This window comes from Rhincodon typus, chromosome 28, assembly GCF_021869965.1.
Source record: "Rhincodon typus isolate 14 chromosome 28, sRhiTyp1.1, whole genome shotgun sequence".
NCBI lineage: Eukaryota > Metazoa > Chordata > Chondrichthyes > Orectolobiformes > Rhincodontidae > Rhincodon > Rhincodon typus.
In genome coordinates, this window is record NC_063359.1 from 2,645,952 (window position 1) to 2,659,519 (window position 13,568).

The window sequence follows — 13,568 nt, forward strand, 5'->3', positions numbered from 1 at the left end:
AGAAGGGTCCCGACCCAAAACATCAGCTTTTCCGCTCCTCTGATGCTGCCTGGCCTGCTGTGTTCCTCCAGCTTCACACTGTGTTATCTCTGACTTAGCAACGGCAGTTCTTACTAACCCTACTGTATCTGCCTGGATCTGTTTCCTATAAGGCAGCATTGACAGATGAGATAGAATTGATTATTGAGCTGGCAATATGATTAATAGAGGAATGAAAATCAATTCACGCTGATGCTTTTTGGATTAAGGGGTAAGCAGATTTAAAACAGAGATGAGAAGAAGTTACTTCTCTCAAACAGTCACAATTCTCTGGAGTTCACTACCTGAGTTGGTGAATGCCAGGACATTGAGTAAATTTGAGGAGACAGATTTTTAATTAATAGCGGGTTGAAGGGTTATGGAGAATAGGAAGGCGAGTGAAGTTGAGGCTGAGATAAGACCAGCCATGATCATATAACATGGCGGATCAGGGTTGAGGGGCTGGACTGCCTACACCTGCTCCTAGTCCTTACGTTCTTATGCTGGATCCTTCAGGACTTCGACTCCCAACAGTTCCTGCAAAACAACAAAATATAAAGTTTTCCATCAGATTTTGGGTGGCTCGTGGCACACTTACCTGCCATGTTTTCAAAGGTCAGAGTGGCTGGAGCATTGCTACGTGAGTCACACTCCTGATATCTCACCCAGGTCTTGTCCAAGTCCTCCATAAAGCCGTTTTCATGGAAACTGAAGAAAGATAAAAGAGAACTAGTCACCAAGCATTTTCACAGTAATTGAGGAATTTAAACTTAGTTAATTAGCTTTGGAATAAAAGGCTAGTATCACTAATAGTCACCATAAAACTACTGGATTGTTGTAAAAATCCATTTGGTGCACTACTGTTCTTTAGGGAAGTAAATCCACCATCTTTACCTGTTCTGGCCACCATGTGACACCAGACTCATGGCAATGTGGTTAAATTTGAAATAGCCTAAAAAGGTCCACCACCTTCTCAAGGACAGTTAGGGTTGTGCAATAAATGTTCATTTTGCCAGTGACATACACATCCAAATAATGAAATCCAATAGGGAATTCAGGAGAAGCTCCATTATCTTGAGTGTGGATAGAATGTTGAATTTGCTACTACATAGATACTTGGGACTAATTAAATTGATAATTTTAAATACATCAAAGAGAAAGAAAAGGTTTATATTTATGGGGTGAGATGAAACTGGGTAGAAGAAGCCTCTTGAGGAACATAAATACCAATATAAACATCAGAAAATAACAACAAATATTTGTATTAAAGGCCTTCTCCATTCTCTTTGTGCGTGATTGTTGTATGTTGGTCTGAGCTGGCTTGAATTCGTCCACCACATAGCATTATGGGGAGTAATGACTTTGTATGATCTGACATATTTAAGAAACCTTTTCTGATTTTCCAAGTATTTCTCACTTGTCATGTGTCTCCTTCATTCTCCCCTTTGAGGAAGAATGTTGTGTCTCAGAACTGTTAGACATTTAGTCACTGGGCAAAGTTGTTTGCAATTTAATTTTGAGCATAAATTGCCCTGGGGGTAGTAATCCCTTCTCTACAAATGCTACATGAAAATGCAGCAATACGATGTTTAAATCCTGGTTTGTTCCTCCTGCTCCTCCTCCAAATTTTCCAAAAACTGAGAAGTTCAATACCAAATCTGTTGCAAATGTAGAAGAAGCACAAACTGCATTATTAGAAGCGACTCAATCCAGCACCAATGTAGCTCACTTAAGTGAGGTCTCCATTCCGAGAAACACACTGCAAACCAATGGAAGGCCATGTCTGTACAAGAGTCAAGCTGCTCAAGCCCATACATTTCTTAATGAGCAATGTTGGAAATAATCGCACAATGACCTTAAAATGTCATTCAGAATACTTTCAAGAATACAGAAGAAGTGTTAACTTTTTGTAGTCTGGTTTGAAGGCACCTTTGCTTGTTGTTGCTAAATGTCATCTTGTACAAGTTGTGTCTTTTGGTTCCCTGGAGCCCGAGATCTGGGATACTTTGAAGTTTTAGTTTACATTTTGTGAGTGTTTGGTGATTTGAAAATGTGAGTGCGCCTGTATCTGTGTGGAGCATGTATGGTTACTGTAGTGTCCTTTTAAGAAACCATCAGTGGTTGCGTAAAGCAAAAATCTGCGACGAATTATTGATCTAGAATTTGTATCTAAAACATGGTAAAAATTAATTTCTTGAAATTGGTCATAGATGATTAAAATTAATTGGGAAAAAATAAACCCAAAAAGAATTTTGGGTAGATTTTAGTACCAGAAATGACCATGTTTGGAATTTCATTTTCTCGCCAGAGTGAACTTCCAAATATTCTTTTAACATGAGTAAATCTTTAATTCCAGATGATAAGATTGACTCATTGTTAATATCCAAGTGATAGGCACATTGCAATGTTGAAAATGCAACTCTTTGTGGGACAGAAGTTTAGGAAAGGCAAATTTGACAAAGGGGCGGGCTTTTTCCTTCCTTCAAGGAGGCGGAGAGATGGATGATGTAATTACATGCAGGAGTTTATTCCCCACCCCCTTTTTGAATTGTAGTTCATTAATACTAATTAACTCATTCTACTTGACGTGGAATGAATGGATCTTGTTTGTTTCTTTTAGAAATTGGAGACACTGAAGGCTGAACCCGTTTGCATAATTTCAACATCGCAATACAGTGATGGATGAGGCACCCTCAACCCATCAAGCCATTCATCAATAACACATTCCAGTGCTGGGGAAGTACTGTGGAAATATTAATGGTAGTGAGTGTCAGGAATCTCAAAACCACTAAGCCTGGGTACACTTAAGCATGTCATGACAGAAACTATATTAAGACTCACATGCCCTGGTATTCTAAAACATTTAAATGGAATAATTACCTGAAAATTTAAAGGGATTCTGGGAAATGATAAAATGCATGCACACAGTCTCAATGGCATAAAAATATTTAGTGGCTTTAAGGGAGTAAACAGAATATTGAAAGTGGACAAATTTACATAGAGATATGTCAAATATATAGAATGAGTCATCGAATAACTTTTTTAAAAAGTGGGTCATCTTAGAAAAAGAACAAAGTGTCTTGTGCCTGAATCAAACAGAAATGTTTGACTTCTGATTTAAAATATTATAAGATTATGTTCCATGGACTACAAATCTCTACAGATCTCTAGAATTAGATCTGGTGGTAATATTTAAGTTGCAAAATTGGATGAGATGAAGTAATTAAGGGTGGAGACTGGTGGCAGAAGACAAAAAAAAATTAGAATAATGGGTTAAAGTGGCAATTCAGGTTCAAATGTTACAGTAGTAAAAAGGAGGTTTAGATGAGAACATGAAACTGACAGCTTTCTCTTGGTGATGTTTGTGTCTTTGTCTTTCCTTTTAAGAGAATTGAATTGGTAATCAAGCCACTACCCGAGGCATCGGGACCATACATGGAGAGATAAGCAAGACTTCATAGATCATTTGATAAGATAATGTGGGAGTCAAGAATGCGTGACATGGTCTTGGGATACTGATGTATGCGTGCAAAAGTGAATGTTAACTCAGAGGTAACAAACAGGAGACAGTTAAAAAAAATGCACTAAAGAACGGGTCTCAGAAAGGTACACTTACTTGACAAAAGGTTTAGTGTGGCTTGGAAGAGCACAAAAACATAGTTTAAATGATAAGACACTGACAAAATCCATAGAGACGCTGACTTTAAAACAATGGAAGTAGTATTAGTGAAAGGGCCCATTGGATGACATACAGATACCCCATCTTGAGTGTTTCTATGATGCATGTACTCCAGTGTTTACCATGTATATTGTAGCTCAAAAGGAGGTTGTTACCACTCAATTATACAGTCATTCATACAAGTGGCAAGGAGGGGAACATATTGAAGAAGTATCCTCAAGATATCAGTGGTTAGCACTGCAGCCTCACAGCACCAGGGACCCGGGTTCGATTCCAGCCTCGGGCGACTGTCTGTGTGGAGTTTGCACATTCTCCCCGTGTCTGCGTGGGTTTCCTCCGGGTGCTCCGGTTTCCTCCCACAGTCTAAAGATGTGTAGGCTAGGTGGACTGGCCATGCTAAATTGCCCGTAGTGTTCAGGGATCTGTAGGTTCGGTGGGTTATAGGGTGATGGGTCTGGGTGGGATGCTCCAAGGGTCGGTGTGTACTTGTTGGGCCAAAGGGCCTGTTTCCACACTGTAGGGATTCTATGATTCAATGATAGATCCAGATGACGAGAGCTGGAGAAATTTTGAGTCCATACATGATGTTATTTTACTGTTATTGGGTGAAGTAATCTGTGGATAGGGAACTGGAGGATAAAAGCAAAACAGAAATTAAGGAACCTGTATCTGGAATATACCGAATCTTAGAGCAAATTAACTGAAAAAGAACGTAGACGATATTCTGGTCACCTCAATCAGGTGGCATGACTTGCTGAGGAAGGGTCACTGGACCGAAAACATTAACTCTGTTTTTTCCTTTACACATGCTGCCAGACCTGCTGGGCTTTTCCAGCAACTTTGTTTTTGTGGCATGACTTGCTGGCTCCATCACGGCCTTGACCATACATCAGGGGTGCTATGTATATATTTAAAGGTTGGTCCCCAAAAGCCATTGCGATCATTAATTTGATGACACATCCTATTGCTGTATGCTTTACATTGATGGTAGTTATTTTCATTGCAGTTTTAATCTCCTAGTGCAGGTTACATTCTCTTATTATATGTTATTGTGCAGCTGTCACTGATTTGTGTCTGCACTTGCAAATGTAACATGCGCTGTCAAATATCATCAGGGCTGGAATGTACAGGATGGGCCAAAGGGCTAAAAGTTAATGATGATATTCGACAGCTGCATGAGAAGATAGATTGCATAGGATGGGCTGAATGGCTAAAATTGTTGATGATACAGACAAGCTGCATGACCTTGGATCTTGCTAACATTCTTTTACAGGTTGAAGACGACACCTGCAACTTGTTTTTCTGTAGCTGTGTTTTGTCTTCTGTATCTGCTTTCGTTGTGCTGGATGTTTGTTGCACTGTATAAGAGAGAAAGAGTTTCATTCCAAATCACAGGACTTCGCTTTGGCTCAGAATCGTGAATGGTGCCAGGAATGAACTTAAGCCTCCGGACCAGCCATTGGTCAATGGGCCGCCAGCAGGCAGGAGGGCGTGAGACTTGTTGCTTTTATGTAGAAGGGCGTGAGACTTGTTTTTTTCCCTTTTCTGTTCCATTTATTATTACCACTGTAATTGTTTACCATTACTTAATAAACATTCGTATTTAAGCAAATTGCTGTGGTCGAGCCTTCTCTTAATTATATTTACCTGAATCTGAAAAGAACCGTTTGGATAAATGCTGTAATCCAAGACACCAGGCCACCATCCCTTTGTCTGTTCAGCTGCTGTTTTCTCTTTGGACTCCATCTCCAGCTATCTTTTAATCCTTTACCAGCCCACAGCCTCCACTGCCCTCACCCCACCCTTGTTACCATCCCCTCCCCCTGCAACATTTTCAGTATATATACACATCACCTTTTCCATAGCTACAATCAATTCTGAAGAAGAGTCACTGGACTGAAATGTTAACTCTGCTTTCTGTCCACAGATGTTGCCAGACTGCTGAGTTTCTCCAGCAATTTCTGTTTTTTGTTCCAGATTTCCAGTAGTTCTTTATTCTTCATGTTTTTGGGGTCAGAGTTTAGTTGGCAACAGGTTGGAGGGAGCAAGGGTTGGTCTCATGTTCAAGACAAATTGGGAGACAGCATTTGGAAGGTTTGGGGAGAAACCAGAGAACAATGTGGATTCAGAACATTGGCAGGGGACAAGCTTTACAGGAGAAGGGAGGAACCCAGCAGATAGCAACAAACTGAATGGTCACAATATTAGTGACAAAAAAGTCCATGAGCTCCTCACACATTATGTAGGTGAGGGTTATGGAGATAGAGAGAGGGGTTTAAAAAGTGGCTTGCATGACAGAAAAGGAGCCAATATCTACTTTTCATCCTGGGAGGAATCAGAAACAAAGTGGTTTTAACAGGTGGCAACAGGACAAGGTAGTGATTTTTTTATGGTCCAGCCAGGCCTGGCGTGAATGGTAACAGTCACCCAGTGTTTCAATTCACATCTGCAGCCCTTCAACATAAGGGAGTGGAGATGAAATCTGGACTGGGAAATAAAGACCACCGTAGTGATATGTACTGGGGATCAGGGCATTAAACATAGAGGTGATGATGTGGTTGAGCAAATCCATTGCTGCAGAAATGTTATGAGGAACAGAGAATCAAAGACATGTAGTTGCAATGTTGCAAGTGCACTTGTAAGTGATAGGGGCTAGAGTTTACCAGGAGGGGACGCAGGAGGACATAAGGTTGGGTTTTCAAAGGAGATTGGAGAAGTGATTAGAGCTGGCTTCATTGATGACAAGATGCAGCAAGACCACGTGAAATGATAAGGTCATGAATTGGAGTTGGGGAGTTTACATAGAGGAAGATTCAGGGAGGATAAAAGGACAATGAACTCAGAGGAGAGAGCATGATGAGTTGGTTTGGTGATTAAAGTAGGAGAAGTTGTTCAAAACAGAGGCTGAAGGTGGAATTGCAATGAAGATGTCTCTGTGAAAAAATTCTCTTGGTACTGGACAGGCGATACAAAATGAGGAGTTTGAATGAGAGCTGACAGAGATCGAACGAAGTGAAATGCTCAAAGGAACCGAAGGTGCAAAAAGTGTAGAGGGTGAGGCCTTAGGTGAAGTTTGGTGATAACAGCCACAACACCAGAGACAGATTTTCTGGGGCAAATAGTGGAAGTTGTACCCAGGGAGGGAGGCTTCATTCACTTCGAAAGTTCGTCGCACTGCAGTCAAGCTATGGAATAGCAAGGACCTTATTCATAAGTGGGGAGTGAGAGTGAAAGAAAGAGAGAGAGAGAGAGACGTGGGCGAGGGTGGGGGGCAGGTCAGAGTGGGGTGGGGGAATGATGGAGAGAGACAGAGAGCGATAAAGAGAGAGAGTCAGAGAGATAGAGAGACAGAGGCAGAGACAGAGAGGGAGAAAGGGAGAAAGACAGAGAATGTTTGATTTGAACTCAGACCAAGCTGAGTTTCCATACTTAATTTGAAGTAGTCAGAGTGAGGAGGAGGGACAGTTAGATTAGAAAACAATGATTTAATGTCAAATATTGATTTCTCCCAAGAGGGAGATAGTGCAACCACAAACCATGCTATTAAAATATTACCTCAATATAGCAAGTGACACAGCCTGCTTCCATGGACTGTCCTTCCGCATTCCAATCCCAAAACCCGATCGGAAAAACAGTTCGCCTGTGGTGATGAGATCACACTTCTGGGATGCTTCGAACTCCAGCACAGCCGAGTCCCAGATAAATGCATGCAGTTTTCTAGAATGAAACAGAGTCTGATTAGTAACAACTTTCACTGTATCTACTAAATGATCTGAAGAGTGTAACAACACACGGACAAATTCAAGCCACCAAAATACTTTCGGGATTGCCACAGCATTATCTGTACCAAACAACATTACCTTCATGTTTTGGCTGTTTTGTGACTAGATTTACCAATTGAAACTTTCTACCTCACTTTACATGGAGTTGAATAACATCCAGTGAGATTGTGCTGCATATACTGGATATGTTGTGGTATCTTCACTCTCTGACCTTCTGTCTGCTGCTATCCAGACATATTCGTACATCAAGAAATATTTTTTTCTTACAAGGTCCTGTCAGATTACCACCCATGAAAATTCAACCCAATCCAAGCCTTCTTCAGATACAAGCTGAAGAATGTTAGACGGATTAGGGTGGAGGGTCACATGGTTGGTAAAGGGATCTCTGGGGTGTGTTGTGAACCTTCCAAATTGTGATTTACTTTCCTACAGGAGCTGAAGGTGTAGCAGAGTAAGTCACCAATGTTGGTGTCTGAATCAATATTTATTCCTCAATCAACATCACTGAAAACAAAAATTGTCTGGTCATCTTCAAGTTTCAGTTGTTAGGATCTTGTCCCGGGTATGTTATCTGCTTTGTTCCCTACAATGCGACAGTGATTCAAATGGACTTCACTGGCGGGGAAGTGCTTTGGGTTGTCAAGTTGTGATAGATGTTACAGAAAGTTAACTCTATGTATACAGGAAGACACCAACTTGAGATTGAGATGCTCATTCTTCTGGATCTCTGTTTAATACAACAGATGTACACACAGAAAAGCCTGTTCAAGTTTCATTCTCATTTCACACCAAGAGCTTTTCAAAGGGTTTGTCTGGATAATGATTAATAGAAACCTTGATAGGAATCTTTCCCATTCCTGTGTCCAATTGCTAAACAAGCTGTGATCATTAACATTATCAACTTGAGATGGAATCTGGAGCTTCCTAGACTGTATAGCTCAGATCCTAAAGCTGGACTGACATGTCCATTGCATACACCACATCACTCTCCAATATACACTGTATCACCTACTCAACACCCACCTATCTATCATGAGTACCATAACAGCAGACCTTCAGAATCTTAACCAAATGGTTCCATGTTTCATAGGTGATCTTTAGACACTGAAGGCCATCAAGCTGTAGGATTGTGGGGGTCACCATTGCCAATCCTGAGCACATATATGTGTGGACTGGACACCCTAGCTGATATTTACACCATCAGCTCTTACTGTAGCACCCTGAAAACGGTTTTGCTTGATAACTCAGGAATTGAAATTGAGACTCTTGATTTTGAAAATGCTCAGGTCTACATGGGGAACAGAGCCATTACTTTGTATCACTAAGAGTGGGATAAGAAGGATTAAACAATGTTTCAAAGGTTGCTGAGAGTATTACCCATCTCGCACAGCCTGGATAGCATCAGCTGCATTCTCATAATTGTGTTTCTCCATGTGCCGGTACATGGTGCTCAGTTCTACCTGCCTACGAAAGTAAATATCCACAGAGCTCTGCTTCACTGTAGCATAGATAAACTTATCGGAAGGATTTCGAAGCTGTGAACAAAACAGAAGGTGGGTTAAAAATGCTTGGATTCTTATTTCATCTTCACAACCTACGGAGGTGTAGGATAGATTTTCAACTGGCCTCCCAAATACCAGCCAGCAAATCAGAAATCGCACAATTTACATTTTCATTGCAAATCTACTACACAGTGAATTAGGGAAGCAGTTCCAGAGTGCGAAATGCTAAAAGTACTGCTCCAATCCGAGCAAAATAGAAACTTTAGTGGCTATTTCATCTAACCTTCCTACAACAATAATATCCAAAATATGGTGCATGTATGGAATGAGCTGCCAGAGGAAGTGGTGGAGGCTGGTTCAATTACAACATTTAAAAGGGATCTGGATGGGTACATAAGTAGGAAGAGTTTAGAGGGATATGGGCCAAATGCTGGCAAATGGGACTAGATTAATTTAGGTTATCTGGTCAGCATGAACAAGTTGGACCAAAGGGTCTGTTTCTCTATGACTCTATAACCAGGGAAAATAAACAAAGGAACATTTGTAGGAGCATTCATGTTATTCTGGCTGATACTAGGCCTTTTAAGGTATTGTGCCGCAATAAGAAATGTCAAAGGAGATGTCTAGAAGAGAATGTGGTGGCTACAGTATGACTTTTTTTTCTCACAGTACAGCCCGTCATGATCCAACTCATTCTCATAAATGTATGTATTCATCAGGAATATTTACAGAAATCTGCTCCAAGCATTCTCCAATGTTTAAACATTCTCCAAATAATAATGTGCGAAAAATGATGATTTTCTGAAGACGCATGCCTCAAATTCACTCACTCTCTTTCGAAAGAAGTTCGTAAGTGAGGATATGGAGAACTGTTTGTGATGTAGTTTGGATTCCAGCTTTGAGGGTGGCTATACGGAAAATCCTAACATGTGGTCACGGAGTTAAAGTGGTGAGCGGCACATTTGTGTTAGGAGGAGGTGTGTTGGATAAATCTCTGCTCAACAGCAGATGCTGCTGCAGTTCCAGGCTGTAATTATTGGGAGAGATGTAGCTAAAGGATCTGTAATGTACTGTTCATTGTACAGCTCTTACAGCAATGTGAAAGCTTTACCCTGGGATCGTTGATTCCAGTGATCCGCTCCTCGGGTCTGTCCAACACCAGAAAAGCTGCCAGGTTGGCTGTGTATGAAGCAACAATAATCATGGCAAATCCAGCCCAAACCATGCCCAAGATTCGAGCAGAGAAACTCCTTGGAGCGCCTGGAAAATGTAGTTTGGAGAGACACCGTTTTAGGCAACTTCATTATTTACCATCTCAGATGTGCTGCACTCTCTCTGTGCTGTTCAGACCCTCAACATCCCAATTTCACATCAGTTGTTCAAGATATACAACCCTCCTGTAAACAGCAGACAGCACTCAAAAATCAACACTACCTGTAAAACTCTAGCCTTCTCCCAGCTGCATGGTTCATCTCCCCGCTCCTCGATGAATGTGTGTGTAGGAGTTTAAGAACAGGCAATAACAACAGGAGGAGGCCGTTCAGCTCTTCAAGTTTGTTCTGACATTCAGTTTAAGTCATGGCTGAACAGTGGTTCAGATTTGCCCACCTTAACTCTATATTCTTTTATATTTTTATGCAAAAAAATTCTCCTAACTTCAGTCTTAAAAGCCTCAATTGTCTTAGCACACAGAGTCTTAGAATTGACCCTAGATAATCTTCCACATAACTGCTCTTCAAATGAACTATTAGTGATAATCAAATGAGAATTGAATATAACTCTGAACAGTCAGTCCCCTAAAAGTTTTGGTATGGAGGGAGTCAAGACCAAGAGTAATCTACAAATGAGACAGTGATAAACAGATTGGATAATTGTTTAAAAAGATACACATATAAGTCAGTTCCCATCTTAAAAAAGATAGTATTCATATATTTTATATATTATGTATATATATGTATATCAAAATTAGTTAGACGTATATAAATAGTTACACACAGATAGTTAAATATATATGTAATAGTTATATAAAAGTTGATAGATTCAGAATCAGAAAAGTTGAATTGGTTGGAACATTAAAGAATACAAGCTGAGGAACTTGGAAATGTGCAACAAACCCAGTGGGAGACTGTAATGACTTTGAGACTCTTTACACTGCAGGGTCCCAGCAATTCCCAGCTCACCTTCTCCAATTCCAGAGTTCAGCAGGACACCCCAGGAGAACCACATGGCTGAGGACAGGGTCAGTGCATCTTCCTCTTCCTCCTCACTGTTCACTTTAAATCGCCCAAACGGACTGAAAAGCAGGAGATACAGATGTTACAACTCCACATTATCATGGGTTGCCAATTTATATTACAATCACGGCTTATCCTATTGCAAATCTCCTTCTTCAGTTTCAGCTTTATTCAAAGGATGAAATACTGTAAAGTTTTGGTTCAAATTCACCATCTACACAAGAGCCACTAATTTTCAGCAAAATACTATTTGGCCAAAATGCTTTTGGGCGACCAATTGATGAACCAATTCTGATCTCAGTTATCTCAGATTTTTGAGCTGTAGGGTAATATCCTGATGTGGTTTCCTTCCATTGCAGTATGAGGACAGGAGGTCAGGGAAACAGAGGAGTAGCCAGGTATGTGGGCAGAGGATCATGATTACAGAGCAGGAGGATTGTGGGTGGGAAGGAATGGTTGAGGGGGTGTCAACAATATAAAATACAAAACCCACAATAGTCTTAAAGCTGGAAGATATTTCTTTCTAACAGTTAGTGTGAACCTGATGTCTGGATTCACAGTTAAACTACAAAAGATAACTGAACGCGTTTCAGACAGTGAAGCTCATTCAAGACACAGGAAGTGGTTAGAGGTTGCTCACAATAAGTCTCCTAGAACTTCTTTGATTGCTTTTGAAGATCAGAGAGAAATTTGCCGGAGATTTTCTTAAAATGGGACTGGTCCTGATTACACCTCCTCACTCTCATCTTTTGTTTCTTTATTTGTCCCATATACCATCTCCTTTTGCCTTGTACCAACATGCCGTTTTTTGTTGTTTAACCTGTCCACATTCTATTATACACCTCTCACATTGCTCCTTCTCCCCTCTAATTGTGTAAAACCTCTCACAACTCTAACTTTTTAAAGTTGAGAGGATGGATCATTGACCTGAAACATTGTCTGCGATTTAATGTAAAATGAACTCAATGTGGCAGCAGGTGTCTTTAATGATGACCAAACCCCTGTCCTCACCAGTGTGAAAATCCACTGGATCAAACACCAATTATACACGTGAAGCAGTGAGTGGCAGATTTCCTAGCCTACCAGGTGGCATCAACAGTGAAATCCTACATAGCCTGAAATTGCTGGCCAATCAGAAGCCAGAAGTTTTTTGGGAGGTAGTGGGGTGGGGGCCAAGAGGAGAAAGGGTTTAGGGGCGTTGGAGGTAAGACCAGCTTGTTGGCTTTCCCCCAAATCCCCAACTGTGCCCTGAACTGTTCATAGTTTGGTGAAAATTGATCCTCCTCCCAACTAAACTGGTCAGGCAGATCGCCCCGCCAGAAAGCAGCAACTCTTCCCTGCAGAGATAGCAGGAACTGTAGATGCTGGAGAATCTGAGATAACAAGGTGTAGAGCTGGATGAACACAGCAGGCCAAGCAGCATCAGAGGAGCAGGAAGGCTGACATTTCGGGCGTCAGCCTTCCTGCTTGGCCTGCTGTGTTCATCCAGCTCTACACCTTGTTAACTCTTCTCTGCAGCCAGGCAACAGGTGACCAGATTTATGACAGGTTCAAGCCATTGAGTGATCAATAGGTAACCACTTCAGGGCCTTAACTGGCATCAGTCAGAAAGTCAATGATGCGTCTTCCTATCGAGCACCCAATTGCTGATGTGGTGGGAAAGAGAAAGTTTTCTTTGGTGCCAGCCCACCCATTATTTGCCTTTCCTGCCACCTACCCCACCGCTGCTAGGGAGACAAAACTTAGCTCTGCTTTTGCATATCTTGTCAAACTTGGTGAGTATTTTTAGCATTTTCTGCTTTTGTTTTTAAATGTCCCTTGGAAGTCCCATCAGGATCTAGACATTTAGATATCGTGAGCCTACTTTTCATAATTAGCAATTTTAAAAAATTGTTTCTACTTAATTAATTTCCTTGCCTCACCTTATTTCACAGTTTCTTTGTAGCACTGATACTTTGTGTTCTTCCTAAACTGTCAAAACTTATTAAATATTAATCTAATAAGCTCACCACTTACAATTGTCAGTTATGGACAAGATACTTAGTGGAGCTAAGGTAAATATTTCCATATATAATGATCCTGCTACAATTACAACCCCTATTCTCCACCTGTACAAACAGAAATTCACAAATCCAATCCTATCAGCTAAAAGAATGAAAAGCAGAAGTGAATTTGATTAAGACACCACAAACCTGAATCTATCCAGGAGATAAAGCATCACAGCTACCACATGAACAGACAGACCCACCAGCAACCATAGTGTACTCTGAAATGGCTGCATGAATGAATCCAGGGTACTGCGAGGTATTTCCTATGTCACAGAAGCAGAAACACTGCAGTCAGAGCATGGAAG

At 40.9% G+C, this 13,568-nt stretch overlaps 1 protein-coding gene across 1 annotated transcript in view; it reads right to left on the minus strand.

Annotated features, from left to right (window-relative positions):
• Positions 1-13,568, minus strand: part of LOC109916194 (glutamate receptor ionotropic, NMDA 1) — a 140,717-nt gene that overhangs the window by 20,647 nt on the left and 106,502 nt on the right. Inside the window, exons 13-18 of the mRNA XM_048613340.1 lie at positions 13,408-13,526; positions 11,162-11,274; positions 10,093-10,241; positions 8,857-9,014; positions 7,253-7,414; positions 617-726 (exon numbers count right to left, since the gene is read on the minus strand). Coding sequence (XP_048469297.1) covers positions 617-726; positions 7,253-7,414; positions 8,857-9,014; positions 10,093-10,241; positions 11,162-11,274; positions 13,408-13,526 — 811 coding nt within the window. The remainder of the gene's footprint in view (positions 1-616; positions 727-7,252; positions 7,415-8,856; positions 9,015-10,092; positions 10,242-11,161; positions 11,275-13,407; positions 13,527-13,568) is intronic.